Below are 16,652 nucleotides of genomic sequence, written 5' to 3' on the forward strand. Positions count from 1 at the left end.
GTAATGCCATTCATGGTAACAATATTTGAGATGCAAAATTAGCTTGTGAACATAAATGACAATTTTCTCCACTTCAATATAACTAATGTCTTTAATCAACAAGTTAATAATAAAAACTTATGCATGTTGTAGAATAATAGAGTCTATATTTCCAAATTAAACAATAAACTCTACCATTTTTAACCTCTAAGGAAATCAATCATGAGTTCAAATATATAAAGAAAGGGGAAAACTAACTTTTACTTGATTTGGTAATAAGCAAAACCCTAGGTTGTTCTTTTTTTTTTCTTTTTTTACCCCTTTTCTTAAAATTAGGGTTTTACATGAAATGGGATTTTTTTTTCCTAGTTTTGATGTATCAAGTGAAGCAACTCAGCTGGTTTAATTGCCAAAATTTTGCATTTTTAGATCTAACCCTAAAGCAAATGGGGGGAAATTGGATTGGGATTGCCTTCCAAAAAAAAAAAAGGAAAATTGGATTGAGATTTTTCAAAATTTTATTTATTAGAGCAATCAATACTTTTAGGTTACCATATTGTTTTTATAGTTTTATTTAGGGTGGCCTAGCTATTTGAAAAATGTAGGTGTACTAAAAGATTTAATAAACTTCTCATCATTGCTAAGATTAGCAAATTAGCACGCTCATAATTTGATAAACCTAATAACGTATATACTAAATATATAGGTTCGACTGCCACCCTGAACATAGTTCAATCAGTTAAGATACCTATATCTGACTGAAAGATCGTGAGTTCGAACCATATGCTACACTAAAAAATAAAATATAGGCTCGACTACAATATTAAACCTACGAACCTATAAAACCTTTCATGCCAAATTTGATAGCAGTTTCTTTACCTCGACAGTTTTTCAAACCCTACAACATTTGGTTAAGTAGGTGGCCATCATGGGTTTGAATTCATTCTCCTTCAATTAATCCTAGCCCATTTAGACCGATAAATCACCTCATGATGATTAATTTGATAACATTTTCATTTTGAAAAATTATTCTTCAACTCTTTCACAATTTCTTTGGTATATGTTTTAATTTCATATTTCCTAGATATACACTTAAATCTTTAGTCAAATTTTAGAAAGAAAAAAAAAAGTTTTTTAGAACTTTTTTCGAAACTTTGTTTAGATTTTAAAAATTAATAAAAACACACAAAATAGTATTTATAAGCTCGATTTTCAAAAATAAAAATGTTATCACACGAAGATCCTAATTGTGAACATACTCTTTTAATATATAGTTTTATATATGCTGTTACTTAATAGATAACAACCAACGGTCGAAAAGTTGTACGGTATAATTGCTATTGGTTCAATCTTTAGAATATTTGGCTAGAGCGTAAGAACCAGACTCTTTGACGACTCATCTAGGACCACAAGACGAATTTTGGATATTGACATTATCATCCGTGATTCGTCTTGATCATTCAAATTCACTTTCTTTTGTAATTATAGTATATCATCTAGTGCTGAACTTGAGTGGCTTTATATAGCTTTATCTCGTCGTTTGTTTTTTACCTACTTCTCCAATTTCATTAATGAATCTTTATCCACATATATAAACTAAGAATAATTTTGTCAATTAAGTGTAGCTCAAAACTGTCGAGACCACATTGTAACTTTCTTTTAAGTCGAAGGTTTAAAGCTCGGCCTTAATTTTATTCTATTGTTAAAAAAACTAAGAGATTTCTAATTTTCAACATCAAAATAAAAAGCCATGGGTAGTTTTGTAATTACAACACGAAAAGGTTAATGTGCCAAAATTTTCAATTAATTAAAAAAAATTGCAAGTTTCAGGTAAAAAAGAATGGAACTTAACAATTTGGGGTTTTGGAAAAAGAAAAATCTAAACATAAATAGAGAAAGTCAGTCTTAACCTTTGAAAGTTTAAGACCTGAATTTGTTTTTAATGATAGAAAAAAAGGGGAAAAAAAAGGGAGGAATGATGAAAATGAGGGGAAAAAGCAAAGCCAAAGCATTGGTTTCAGTTCAAAAAAAGAGAATTTTGTGAGTGTGAGGAAGCTAGAAAGGTAGGAGAATGAGTTGTTAAGGGACAAATCCACACATATATTAAACTTTAAAGCCTAAAAGAAAAGAAAAATTCTTTTCCCCTTTTTCTTCTTACAAAGAAAAAAATTTAAGTGATAAAAATGAAAAAAAAAAAAAGTAAAAGGTGAAGTAAAAAGGAATCAAGTCACTAAATTTATTTCCCTTTTTTTTTTATTTTCTTTCCCAATCCTCTTTTTATAGTACACTGTGACGACCCAATCTTGTCTTCACCACCATTGAAAATTTGACAATTCATTATTTATTTATTTTTCTAAATTTCTAAAGTATATGTTTTTTCATTTCTTACTATTAGTTGTCAAACCTTTAACGGTGCTCAGGACAAGGTTTCAACATCTAATTGGTCCTCCAAGACCTCCCCTTTTATAACTACGATATTTTTACCATATCACTTAATTGAAGTACTTTCATATAGCTTCCCTTTTTATGTCAGTTCTTCACATACTTCTTAATGAATTATCTAGTATCTTTAAAAGAAAAAAAAACAAGATTGCTCTTTACTATTGAGGAATCAAGTATTTTCCGTCCGTTCTTGTTTCTCACCTTAGTTCCCTACTCCACAAAAAGCAAACCTCTCTCTCTCTCTCTCTCAAGTGTCATTTTCTCACATATACTTCACACAAAAGAAACAACTATTCACTTCATATACCTTGTCATTTCTCTCTCTCTCTCTCTCAAATCTCTGCAACTACTCTCATAAATTTGATCAAACCCCATCTCAAAAGACAACCAGAAATCTCATTCTCTCTCTCTCTCATCTGAATATTGGGTTGAAATTGAAAACCCAATCTTCCAAACTTCCTCTCACTCCCAAAAAATTATTGTAAACCCTCAAATCTTTTCATCATCAGCTGTTGGAGTAGCTACAATCCAAATCCAAGAATATATCTCAAATCTCCAAAAAAATTCAGATACAAAATCAACAAGAAGAAGAAGAAGAAAAAGAAGATGGAATTGTTTCCTTCTCAGCCAGATTTGTCTCTCCAAATTAGCCCTCCAAATAATTCTTCCACCTCCAATGGCGGCTGGAAAAGACTAACCACTCCCTCCTCCACACCTCCTCACCCACAAAACCCTCTTGATTTGGTGTTTTGGACCAATAAGCCTTCTCCTCCACTACTTCCTCAATTTAACTCCTCTAACCCTAATTCCAATTGCCTCCCCCACCTCCGCACTGCCACCGCCGCGAATGGCGGGGGCAGTGGCGGTGGCGGTCTCTTTCACCGCCGTCTTCACGACCTTCACCATCAAGGGCTTGGATTCTTGAGACCCATTAGGGGAATTCCTGTGTATCAGAACCCTCCTTCTTCTTCCTCTCCCTCCTCTTCTTACCCGATATTCGGCGGAGGAGGAGGCGGTGGCGGTGGCGGCGGTGGTCAGTTTAATTATAACGGCTTGCGATCGAGGTTTCTGGCAAGGTTCCCGGCCAAACGAAGCATCCGAGCGCCGAGAATGCGGTGGACGACCACGCTCCATGCTCGCTTTGTTCATGCTGTTGAGCTTTTGGGTGGCCATGAAAGTAAGAAAGCTACAACTCATACACACATCTCTTTCTCACTTTCTCTCCCCCCATCTCTCTGGTTTAGGTTTTTTTTATGGTCGATGGGAATTCCAATTTTCGACCCCAAAAAAATGTTACTAATGTTTTAATGGTTGAAATATCCTCCGATTTAGCTCTATTTTTTCTCAAAAGTTTTTGTAATTTTGATTACTCTCTCTTTGGAGGAGATGAGACTGAGAAAACCCTGATTTTTTTTTCTCCATTGCCCCCTCTCTCTCTCTAAAAAGTTTCCAAATTTTCATTTCTCTCTCTTGCTTAGGGTTGGGGGAGATGAGATTGAAGAAACCCAGATTTTTTTTTTCAAGTTTTTCTCGAGGATTGATGGATGAAAGTAGTAGTGGCAAAAATCTCCATTAAAAAAAAGCTTTTGATTTTCTTTTGCAATTTCACCTTTTTTTTCTCTGTCTTTTTCTGCTCTTCTTTTTCTTTGTTTATTATTGTACTACACAATGTCTTGAACATGTAAAAAAAATTGTTTTGTTTTTCTTTTTTCAAATTTTTTTTTTTTTTTTGGGATTTTCCAAACTTTTACCCTCTTTTTTCTTTGTTCATTGCTCTGACTTCCATCTTTTACCAACAGGTAAAAAAGGGGAGAGAGAGACAGAATTTCCCAAAAGAAAATGATCCTTCTTTCTCCTAAACAATATGAAATTCAACTATTTTATTTCTGAAAAAAATTTAATTCTTTTTTTTTTATGTGTGTTTTTATTAGGAGCAACACCAAAATCAGTTCTTGAGCTTATGGATGTCAAAGATCTCACCTTGGCTCATGTCAAGTCCCATTTACAGGTTTGAATATATTAAATCTCTCTCTAAAAATCATAAAAAAAAACCCTTTTTTTATTAAAAGAAAACCAACAGGGAAACTGAAAAAGTTACAAATCAAGTTAGATTCAAATGTTCTTGGAGTGTTTAATTTTTCTTCAATTAAAAAAAATAGAGTTGTTTTTAAATTGGAAGCAGCTGTGGGTAGGTAGCAGCTGGTAGGATTATAAACAAGTTTTGAATTATTGTACTTTGAAAATTAAAACCTAGAAGCATTTAAATTGAAGGGTTCTTGAGATTTTAATTAATAAAAGTTTTCAAACTTCAAGGGGTTTAAATTTCTTGCAGAGATAAGGGCTCTGGAGCATAATTACTGCCTTCTTTTTATCTTTTTTACCTTTTTTTTTTGGGTGACTTTAGATCTGATATGGGCTTTTTCTGCCATTTTCTGTAACCTAATAATCAGCTTTTTGCTTGGAAGATTGAACCACTCGTGGCTAGAGAGGGAGAATTACAACGGGGAAATTTCCCGTATGGATACTACTCTCAGTTATTGTCTGCTTTGTCGGTATTATTTGAGAATAATGCAGGACTTAGAAGAAAAATTTATAATGTGTATGGAAGGAATAGGTACTATAAGAGTATTAGAAATTTTTGAATTAGAATGGGATTCTCGGATCTCGAGGAGAGAGATAGAGAGGGAATCGGTTTCACTGATCACGAGAGAGGAAAAAATATATTGAAAATGAAGTTCCAAAAAGTACGAAAACACTATCATTTCTCAATGATACATTGTTCAGAAGATATAATTATATATATTTTTGGGTTGAAAAAAAATCTCTTATTGTCTTCATGCAAGTAAAAGTAGTATAGTAAATTCATGTTTTAAATTAACTTCTCCCAAAAAACCAAAAAAAAAAAATTCTCATTTAAAAATTTTCTCTCCCAAGTTAATTAACCACTAAACAGAATGGCTGTTTATAATAATTACTTAATTAATCTCTCTTTTTTGCAGATGTATCGAACTGTAAAAACTACTGATAGAGCAGCTGCTGCAGCTTCTTCTGGTAAAAAAATAACTCTTCCCACCTTCACTAATAACATGATTTTAACTTTATTTCATCCCTATTAATTTTAAAAGTCTTTTTTTTAATTATAAGTCCTTATACTTTTAAGAATTTGCATGATTTGCCCTTTTTTTGTTGGTCTGAATTGAAAAGTTTAAGAGTATGAGTTTAGGTTATGGTTATAAATGCAGGGAATTCAGATGTTTATGATCAAAATGGGTCATCCGGGGATACAACAAATGAAGATTTAACGTACGAAAACGAGAAGTCGTCGAGAATGAGGCTCGATGCTCCAACGACTGATCATGGACCGCAGCTCTCGCCCTCCTTTCACCATGGCTTCCGGCAACCCGTCGTCGGAGGAGGACAAGATCATCATCATCGTTCTCATAGGGACTTTCATGCCCTATGGAGCAATTCTTCGAGGTAAAACACAAGCTCCTTCGATAAATTACTATTAATTTGATGGGCTGGAACAACGTGGCTGACAATTTTTTATCTAACGACCAAGAGGACCAGTCAGAGACAATTTTTTCTTGGAACTTTAGTGCCAAGAGATCTTTCCTTAGTTTCAAAGCAAGTTTTTTCAAAGATTCATATATTCCTATGCTGAATGAAGAACTTATTCCTTTTTATCTGTTTTTTATTTAATTTTTTGTAGCAGAGAAGCTTTGTTCCAAGGCATAACAAATGATTCCTCTGAAAATCAACCCTCTCAGCTTGATCAGGTACTTCCTTTTATATTCTCAACCTTTTTAGGTTCCCAAAAATGAATTTTAGCCTCTCACTTTGATACCCACTTTTGGAACCCTTTGGCTCTATGAAATTTAATCAAATTTTTTTGCAAAAGAGAGATTTTATACCATAAAAATCAAAACTTTTCACAACCCATCTTGTTCATTATCAAAAATAAACAAAATTACCAAAATAATTATCAAACGGGTCCGGTTTTCAAAGCGATTTCTGATGATGTTTTTGGGAGTTGCAAAATGTACTTGAATTTTGCACATTTTTGCAATCTTTTGGAATTTGTACAAAAGCAAAGGCTTTAATTCCTTTTTTTCTTCTTCCTTCATATTTTCAATGATAATAGTACTCAATTATTCCCTGAGTCAAATGTCCTTTGATTCCCAAATGCACAGTTCTTCAAACTTGAAACACACAAAATCTTAGAAATTTTTTTTAATATTCTAATTTTGAAATTTCTCCATTAATATAGAGTTATTTGGAAGCCAAGTGTTCAAGCCATGAAAGAACATCAGATGGAAGCTCTTTGACAAATCTTTCAGCAGGAACAAGCCCAGAAAAACCCAATTTGGAATTCACATTAGGAAGATCAATCTGAGATTTAATTTTTCAAAAAGTGTAAATTTACAAATTTGATGTGAGAAAGAGGAGAAATTAATTGTTTTTTTTTTCCTTGTTTCTCCTGGGTCATAAATTTTGATCAAAATTTTGTTCTGAGAAGGGAAAACCCAGAGGGGGGAAAAAGAGAGTGAAAAACAAAGGGGAAGAAAAGGAAAAGCAAAAGAAGAGAGAGAGAGAGAGAGAAGAAAAGAAAAAGACAAAGGGAGACAAGAAAGACAGAAAGCAACCAAAAGAAGAAAAAGGGTGGGAAAAAGCATGTTTTTTTTCCCATCAAGGGATATAACTAGCTATATTTCTCTCTCTCTCTAAGGTCCAAATCCACAATGTAACTAGAGAGAGAATGTGACTACCCGCTAATAATCGTTGGATATAAGGTAAAGTTAAAAAATCTATCTACCGCCCGCAATAATCGTTTGATAGAGGTTTGAAATAAAATTTTTAAATTCTCTTTATATACATCGAATAGTATAGAATTCATTATTGGTTCAAAATCTATATGCCTTCTAATAACGGTTTGATATAGGTCTAAAATATATCTGCCCTCTAATAATCGTTCGTCTATCTCTAATAACCGTTTGATACATAGGTTTGAAATATTGATAGTAATTTTTCTCCCTTATGCCAAAGTTACCCCTCCAAGGACAATAGGGCACACGAGGAAGAGAGATTAATTGGAAACTCTCTCACAAATGATGCCAAAGTTTTCCAAAAGCTAATTAATAGAGTTAGAGAGAGGGGAAGTCTTTATTTTTGAGAAGATATAACACATAATTCATTCAAAAGTACGTGAGAAACATACCTCAAAAGGAGGTTAAATAAAAGCGCTTCATTCAAAGAGATGGTAGAAATGTCATAATTACAAAAATAGGTCGATTTAGAGAACCGAGACGAAGCAGTCGTTGTTATATCGTCCCACGACAGGGCTGGAGATCTGAAAATGCTTGATAAGGTTAAGAGAGGGATGGAGTTGGCTTTTTTCTCTCAAGTGATGCCAAAGTTTGTTCCAAAGGGGTAGTTGGGTAAAAGAGAGATTGAGGGTCTTTATCAAAATGATTACTTTAGTGATTGCACTTTAAATATGGGAATGGATAAAAGGGCTTAAAATGCCATATTTACTTTTGTGACTTTTTCAAAAAGAATGGTTCTCATTTGTGGTTTTTGAATGCCATTTCACCAACAAAGGGAAGCTTCTCTCAAAGTGGGAACAAAGTAGTTGTCAGTTTTTAATTTCATTTTTTCTCTTCCTTTTAATATAGCTTATTTTTCACCCCTACTCATATTTCATTTTTTCTTCTTCTAGAAGGAAAAGAAAGATCGTTTAATTCCTAAACGCTGACTTCTCGTAAATAATGAGTGTCTTTATTATACGACAACTTTGAGTTAAAATACACCTTAGTAATTGTGAGTACATAATGGAGATGTCTGAGCGAGAGATGAGCTTTTGAATACGTATATGGTGCAAAATCACATGAGAAAGACAAGTGGGTGTGAAAAAAAAATTAGGGCATGTTTGTTCAATTTCAACATAGACTTTGAGTAAAAAAATAACTTAGCTTTAATGAGATTTCTTTTTAGTTAAGTTCTATTGATGTCACTTTTTTTCTTTGTATCTTTAATCATTAGACTAATTTTTCAATTATATGTGACTTTCTTTTGCTGATGAAAGATCAACAACAACAACCCATATGGCTTTTCATGAGAATGAGAGACAAACATACTTCAAAAAGCTATTTATAAGAATTATCATTTTAAAATTCCAATAATATCTTAGGATGGTATTAAGGCCAAAGCATGATCTGCTATCTTCATTAACATGATTTTAAATATCGATGTCGATGGAAATATCGACAGAACTCAATTTTATGGAAATATATATAAAATATTGATGCTTATCCATGAATATATTTGAAAATTTATATAAAAAAAATCTTAACAAATGTTTAAAATAACAAATGAGCATTTCACTCTTCCCCAAATGAGTTAAAAATTATTAACATTAATATTTTATTGTTATTTCTTTTATTTTACCGATTCATTCCTCATTAGACATATAAAAATGTGGACATGTCGATGAAAAATCAATACCAACTTGTCGATTAATGATTATGCGATTTTTAAAAACCTAATAAGGTCTTGTGATATTTATCAATTTTGAAAAAAAGGGAGGGGATAATATTGAATCCTAATTATTTAGTCCAATTATCAATGTGAATTAAGTATTCAATCCAATAATAACATTTTTTTCTTTAGTTTTTTTTTTTAGTTTATAGCTCAAAATAAATTAGGAAAAAAAATGTCAATTGATAAAGGAAAAACTTAGGTAAAAGGTTCCAAAACCATCTTCAATATATAATCTAATACACATCATATTAATTAATATCAAACAAATTATATCCCCTCATATGATTAATTAGAAAAAGAAAAAAAAATACTTCCAAAGTTACATTAAATAAAAAAATCTTCCCTAATAGTCTTAAAATCACATCAAATCTAGCTATTTGTACATATGTCTGTGTTTTTGCACACGTATGTTATATAAATTAATAAATTAATTAAATAGTAACCTCGTCAAATCATCAAATTATATATATATATATATATATATATTCTAAGTGTCGACATCTCTTATTTTGTCCTAATAAAAATAGTATAATAAGATAAAAAAATATATAGAATAAGAATAATAAGATACAACAATTATATATGATAAGAGGACATATGATAATGAAAACCTCTTAAATTCAAATTTTCCACACTAAAAGCCAGAAATGGATGGATGATTAAACTACATTTATTTAATTATGCCGACAAATATTTTTGGAAGTCCAAATATATTTTTGTCTCTTTGCATACAATAATTTAATTAAATGGGGAGTTAGGTAAATGAAAATTGATTATGTCATCTTTGATAATAATTTTACACAATGACATAATAAAATAATGTAGAAATGTTCTTAAATTTTAGTGGTGAGCTATTTCTAGTTTGTGTTTCTTTATTTTGAAAATTTTAATGCAATTTTTAGTTATATCAAGATTAAATTGTGTAAAATAACATGAAGGGCTTTCTTAGGAATGAAATTAATAAAATAGAAATAATTTGTGATAAATTACTAAATAGTTTGAGCAAAAGTCACTAATTAAATTAATTAATCTTGCCAAACCATGACAATGACTAAACATGCTTCTCATTTATTTCACAAAAAGAAAATTGGACGTTAAGAAAAAAAAAAAGGAAAAAAGAAAAGAAAAGGAAAGGTACATCCAAAAAGTAAGAATTGCAGCTTTACTTTTAATTGTTTTAGTACTGACAAAAGTCTAAGAGAATTTATTTATACAATGAATGAAAATAAAGAAAAAGAAAATTGAGCAAATTTTTTTTTAAAATTAAATTTTTTAAAAACTTGCACGTAAGGTTTGAAAAGTAGTTAAGCATTAAAAGCAAAAAGAAAAAAATAAATGCAAAAAGAAAAAAAGTTTTGCATTTGCTTTAGTTTTCACCTTTTGTAATCTCTTCTTTTTTATAAAGTTAATGTTATAATTTCTTTTTTCCACAAAAAATAAAATTATAGCAATTTGATTAGGATTACAACAGTTGAAAGGTAAAGCCTTTTAACAAGTTGTATAGCCTTTTTTCTTTCTTTTTTTTTTTTGATAAATAGTTGTATAGTCTTGAACTTTGTCTTTACCCTGTTTTTTTTTAATATATTGAAAGAAAAAATCAATAACTTTTTTTCTTTTTTGAATTATGTTTTGACCCAAGTTTTGATTGTTTTTATGTTTCTAAAAGTTTCACTGTATTTTTTAGAAATTGATTAAAGCTTATTAAATGACAAGGAGTAGAAATCCAATCAAAATTATTTGCCCTAGCCATTTTTTCAATTATTTAGCTTCAAGAATTGTAAATTTAATTAATTTCAAAAGAAAAAAAATTGTAAATTTAATTTTTTTTAAAACTACAAGGACTATAACTCAATTAATAGAGCACCTCGTTTATTCTTGCATGAATGTTTTTCTAGAGAATTGTACAACGACGCTTGGTTTTAATTTTAAGAGAAAATTTGTATTTTATCTCAAATTAACCCCGTAATTTTGACAAAAAAATGTAAAAGAAAAAAAACAAAAAGACTAATTAATTAAATGAAAATTAAGTTGGACACAAAATTAAATTGGATTAATGTACAAAATAAACCATTAAATAATTTTATCCAGAACTTTGAAATTTCAGGAAAAAAAACCAGTTCTGATATAGTTCTTGTTTTAATTCTATTAACTTTTTACTATAATATATGATTTATAATAATTTATTTGACCCAACTATTTTCCAATGAAAATTTATTCTAAGGTAAAAGATACAACTCTTTTTAAGTTTTAAGTTATTTAATGTAAAAAACTGATATACCTTGAAAGATATTATTTTATAGAATTTATTTGGCATTCTACGTTTGAATGTCTTGTTGACCCATCTTGTCACATTAAAAACCTGTCGGGAAATTTATTTATTTTTAATCTTAGTTTGGTTTGGACATTTTTGTTCTCTATAAATTTTGACTATGCTCGACTATATGTTTGTCTAGTATTAACAAGATTGAAAATAATTTTCTCATCATTATTCATTTGTCTTCTTCGATTTAAAGTCTTATTATAAGCTCAAAAACATTCATCTCAATTATTTATTTTGTGTCTAAGATAATTCCTAAAAAAAATCAGACCAAAAGAGAAAACCTTTTTAATAATGTCAGCTCAATAAATTCTAGCCCAACTGCAAATTTATTAACTCTAATATTTTGTATTTATGACCCAAATTAAAGGATCTCACAATTTTTTTAAAAAACTTTATCACAATCTATTATTCAACCTGACAATTAAGGGTAAATAATGTAGCAACCGTTTAGTAATATTCTTGTTTTTTGTTTTTATCGTTTTCTATTTTCTAATAAATAAAAACAGAATCGTGTTTGTTTTTTTTTCTTATTATTTTTTTATTGAACAAATTAAGAAACATAAACATGTTCGGTAACCCTACATTGTTTTTCATTCTATAAAATTGTAAATTGAAATTATTTTAATTTTTATACTAAATATTCAAAATTTTCATTTTATAATTACTTTTTATAATATTTATTATACATTTTATAAGTCAATATTAGGTAAAATGGTGCTTTTATTAATGTTTAGAAAGAAAAAACATAAATGGAAACATCACAGAAAAATTTGATTACGTTGTTTACAATATTTATATACAATTTTGAAAATATTTTTTAAAAGCGAGAAAGAAAAAACAAAAACAAAGGCAAAATCAGTTATCAAATACTTATATTTCTTAAAAACTATAAACGAAAAGAAAAAAATAAAAAATGAAAAACGAAAATATTATCAAACGAAGTATTAGTTTCCATAATATCTATTCAACTTAGAAGGACAAATAAAGTTACCTCATTAAAAAAAATAGAAAATTACGAATTATTGTAGGGAATTGATTCAATAAACAAATAAAAAGAAATTTAAAAGAAACAACATATACGTCAAGGGATTGACTTTGTGTCAAACAATCAATGGGACATTCATTAAACAAAGATTAGGCTACGTAGCTAGAGATCTACATAAACCAAATAGGGTTTAAATTCATTAAAATTATCTGTTCAAATATTGACTTTTTTACAAAAAAATTTTTTGTTTTTTTTAACTGAGCACAAGACAACCAGCTTTCACTTTTCATAAAAAATGTGCAGCCTTCATTGAACCCCACAAAAAAAAATAATATTTTTTTAAAAAATATTGTCATTCATTTTTCATTATCTTTATGATAAACAACTAAAAAATATGTGTTGCAATTAATAGTGTTAAGCAACACATATTAAATGAAAGCATAATTCATTGTTTGGCATCCGATAGAATGTTCAAAATTCATGGACTAATTTTAAAACTTAATCTAAATAAATACTATCAAGTTTATTCTCTTGACATATAAATTTAACTTAGAAAAACACGTTAATTTTATCAATAATTTTATATCAAAATTATTAGTCTGGTCTCTAAATTTTTAGTATTGTGTCAAATATGTAGTTAGACATTAAATATGTGTCTATTAGGTATTAAACTTTTAATGTTGTATCTCATAATTAAATGATCTACCATTCAACTTTGAAGTATTATTGCAATTAGTTGAATTCGACAATTTTATTGTTGAAACCGACTCATTGAAGATTTACTCACTGATTCGATAAAGGAAAGAAGATCGTTGACGGGTGGCTGTATGATTGTTAGTGAAATCCATCTTCTATCGCACTATTATTGATAGGACGGTAATTTGCTTGCTTAAGAGAAGTCCCTGAATGTTTTGAGATATTTTGCCAGAATATTTAAGATTTACAGAATCGTCTAAAGCAGTTCAACCATCCTATCCATTTAATTTTTCAGTTAAGTACTCAAAAGAACTTAGTTTTGTAGTGTATAATGTGATTTATTAAATACTCAAAAAAGAGGTTCATAAACTTATTTAACCTAAATTTGATAGATTAATGACTTATTAAAACTTTCTGCCAACATATTAAATATAATATTAAGAGTTTAACAACTTGAATTTAATATATAATTGTCGGCACATTGGATATAGAGCAGACAAGAACTGACAATTATAAAAAAGCCTAGAACTAGAACTGCGATTAAATTCAAATTAAAAAAAAAAAAAGAAGAAAGAAAAAAGAAAAACAGCAAAGCGACGTCGTACAAGTGCAGGGCGGTAGCGTCATCTTCCGTAAAAATTTCTTTTCACAGCTTTGAAATTTGCCTTTTTACTAAGCGCACCCACGTCAGTCAATAACATAAACATTCATTCGCAGAAGAGAATGTCAAATTATTTAACCATCATTACAATTGCCTCCGGGACCCACCGGCTTTACACGTGGCGGAATCAGAGCACCTCGATTGTCGGGCGCGGCAGTCCCTGCCTGCCGTCAGATCTGGGAAAGCGACGGATGCTGCTGAACCCTCCCGTCCTTGATTTCACCCAACTCCACGTCCTTGTGAAACTCTCGTTGAGCCGCTCGAGGACCAAATTTTTATTTCTTTTATTTTTTTTATTTCTAATTTCTTTTTTGCTTTATTAATGAAATGAAAATAATAATAAAGAATGATTGCGTAGCCTCCGGTGGTATCAAACTTTCGTGCAACTTCTTTTCTTTGTCCTTTTTTTTTTGTTCAAGATTAAAATTAAATCCATATTTTTGATTTTTCTTATTTTTAAATTCAACCTGGATGAAAAACCTATTTTCAAGTAATCTTCTTAATTTTCTTTTAATAATTTTCAAGTCTTCTTATTTGAAAATGGTTGTTTGGATGTTGCGTAATTGATTTTAACTTCAAACTTTCAATTTAATAAAATTTATATTTGGAACATGCTTAAGTCGTGTAACTAATATTATTAATTGGTTACGACAGTGCATGTTTATATAGTTGATGAGACTATTTTTGAATTAATTAGTAAATATCTACATTTTACATATATTTAAAGTCATATACAAAAGATGATCATGGTTCTTTTTTTTTAATTTACCGAAATCGATGTCATGTGTCTTACCTTAATGAATCTACATGACTACGGTTCGTTGTCTGGGCTGAACTACACCGTCATCAATGTAGTGATCAAACTTGAGAAATCAAAGTAGGTGGTACCTAGATGTCCCAACCGCGTGCCACGACCTTTAGAAGATTAAAAAACCAACTTTTAATTCTTGTTAATAATTTATGAAAAGTTTAATTTACTTTTTCCTTAAGTAGTTTTTTTTAAAAAGGATCAAAATAAGATTTAAATCGAGTCTATTTTATTTGACAACAAAATTAAGAAACAAATTTGAAATTTTTTTTTACTAGTACCAAACCAGATAAAAATAGATCAAAACCAATTGAATTGAACTTATTCAATTAGAGTTATTTCGTGAAAAATCCCTACTTCTACTCCCTTCTCTTTTAACTTGTTGTCTTGTTAATAAAAGTGGAAATCTTTTCCATGAGTTATATTCATCTATCTAGGGCTTTAATTTCACCAAAATAGGCTTTTTCTACTTTGGAACTCAAAAGAAATAAAAAGATGTTTTCCCCTTTTTATTTTGTATTTTTTCTATACATAATTTTGACTTTATGGTAAAATGGATCAATACAATCTAGAAATGTGTTAAAAGTTTATTTTCATAGTGTCTCGTGTTTTTATGCAAAGAATTAGAATTTTCTATACATATATATAACTCTTAACTCTCTTCTTTCTATTTCAAACTTTTACAAATAGTACACCAAAATCATCACAAATCAGCCATGGTATGATGTCAATGGAAGATCATGACTCTTCTAAAGATGACAATAGATACTTTTCTTTTATCATCTTCAGAAAAAAAAATAATAAGTTATTTAATGTAACAATGAATTTTGTTGATTATTGTTTGTCTCATAACTATTTATTGTAATATATGACAAATTTTTAGGGGGAAGAGAGAGTATAAAAAAGACAATTTTTAAAAACAAACTAAAACATGGGATGAGGAAAGGAAAAAAAAAGATTTAAAAAAAAATTTAATTATTATTATTTTTGTTTTTGTTAAATTCTTACAGAAGAACGCATTATAAGGCGATATTCTCGCGGGGGCCAAAGGGTATTATATTATTCTCCCTTAGAGAGAGAGAGAGAGAGCGCCCACACATGCTTTCAAATCTCTCGCACGTGTGAAAGTGACATGTCAAAAAGAGCAGCAGTGTAAGCGACACGGTCAATGACACACCGGCCAGCGTCACAGCCAATGAGCGTCGAGAACGCAAAAGCAAACGATGCAAAAAAGAATAGAGAGCGAGACAATCGAGGGCCTTTATTAATTTTTAATTTTTGTTATTTTATAATATGGAAATCATTTTGCAATCCATTGCTTTATGATTGACGCCTCGCTGACCGCCCTGTCACTCTAGCATCAGTGTCGCCCCTTTGTCCTTTCCACATTTCTTTCGGGCAGCTCGGGCACTCGAACCGGATTGCGACCATTCCTTCTTAGTCCTGTCCTTTCGGGCAGTCATTTCCTTTTCTACCCGGCATTCAAGGCGGGCTATTTATTTCTTTTTTATTTATTTATATTATTTTCATTTCTCTCTCTCTCTCTCTTTCTTTTTTTTTTAACTGCATTTTGGGATGTTTAAAATATGTAATTACTTTAGTACTACTCCCCTTCTATTTTTTTTTTATCCTTTGGTACTATTCATGTTATTTTATTTCTAGACCAGACACAACACGACAATAGAATTAAATGCATACTGAGTACATTATCGACGAAATTTGTTAAATATAAAAATAATTATTTTTTTTTACATTGGTTGACCTTCTTGAAAGGATACTTTTTTTATAGTTCAATAATTTTTTTTGGGCTGGAGGAAGTCAGCTCGTGTCATTCTCAAAATTATGCGTGGATGGACTATTGAATCATGTAAGACTTTTTTCAGCATTAAAAAACGACGCTAGATGGTTGAGAGATCGAAAAAAGTAGCTAAATAAGGAAAACAATTCCTCGCTAATAAATGAGTTGGCGTACGTGTTGCAGATGCAGAGGAGATGGTGGAACGAAATAGAGGAAAAATGTAGGCAAAAAGTTCCTCCATCGAAAAGGATATATTACTACTAAATCAACTCTAATTTGTTTTATATATCACTTTAAATCTATATAAGCTATTAAATTTTAAATTTTAATAAAAATTGTGTAAATTTAGGGAATATAATTTTGATAGTTTCTTTTTCCCTGTAATAAATGTGTTAAAACATGTAATGCATGAATTTTTTCTTA

The 16,652-nt window shown here is 29.9% G+C and overlaps 1 protein-coding gene across 2 annotated transcripts; it reads left to right on the plus strand.

Moving 5' to 3' along the window:
* The first annotated feature begins 2,701 nt into the window (after positions 1-2,701).
* Positions 2,702-6,897, plus strand: LOC111014755 (putative transcription factor KAN2). Of its 2 annotated transcripts, none has more exons than XM_022289566.2 (6): positions 2,702-3,598; positions 4,353-4,429; positions 5,421-5,472; positions 5,664-5,898; positions 6,137-6,200; positions 6,692-6,897. In XM_022289566.2, the coding sequence occupies exons 1-6, from the start codon at positions 3,028-3,030 to the stop codon at positions 6,815-6,817; spliced, it is 1,125 nt and encodes a 374-aa protein (XP_022145258.1). In that variant the 5' UTR covers positions 2,702-3,027; the 3' UTR covers positions 6,818-6,897. The 2 variants fall into 2 exon arrangements, with proteins under 2 accessions (XP_022145258.1, XP_022145257.1); XM_022289565.2 differs by having other exon boundaries at positions 2,703-3,598; positions 6,134-6,200.
* Positions 6,898-16,652: the final 9,755 nt, after the last annotated feature.

The sequence above is a fragment of the Momordica charantia genome (genome assembly GCF_013281855.1).
Source record: "Momordica charantia cultivar OHB3-1 chromosome 10 unlocalized genomic scaffold, Mcharantia_2.0 BLBB01000010.1, whole genome shotgun sequence".
NCBI classification, from domain to species: Eukaryota; Viridiplantae; Streptophyta; class Magnoliopsida; order Cucurbitales; family Cucurbitaceae; genus Momordica; species Momordica charantia.

Excerpts from the sequence above, each read along its gene's own strand:
- LOC111014755 (XM_022289565.2), top strand. The coding sequence starts at position 3,028 with ATGGAATTGTTTCCTTCTCAGCCAGATTTGTCTCTCCAAATTAGCCCT. Across the intron at positions 5,473-5,663 it reads AGCTGCTGCAGCTTCTTCTG|GGAATTCAGATGTTTATGAT; the intron begins GTAAAAAAATAA and ends TTATAAATGCAG. Across the intron at positions 6,201-6,691 it reads AACCCTCTCAGCTTGATCAG|AGTTATTTGGAAGCCAAGTG; the intron begins GTACTTCCTTTT and ends CCATTAATATAG.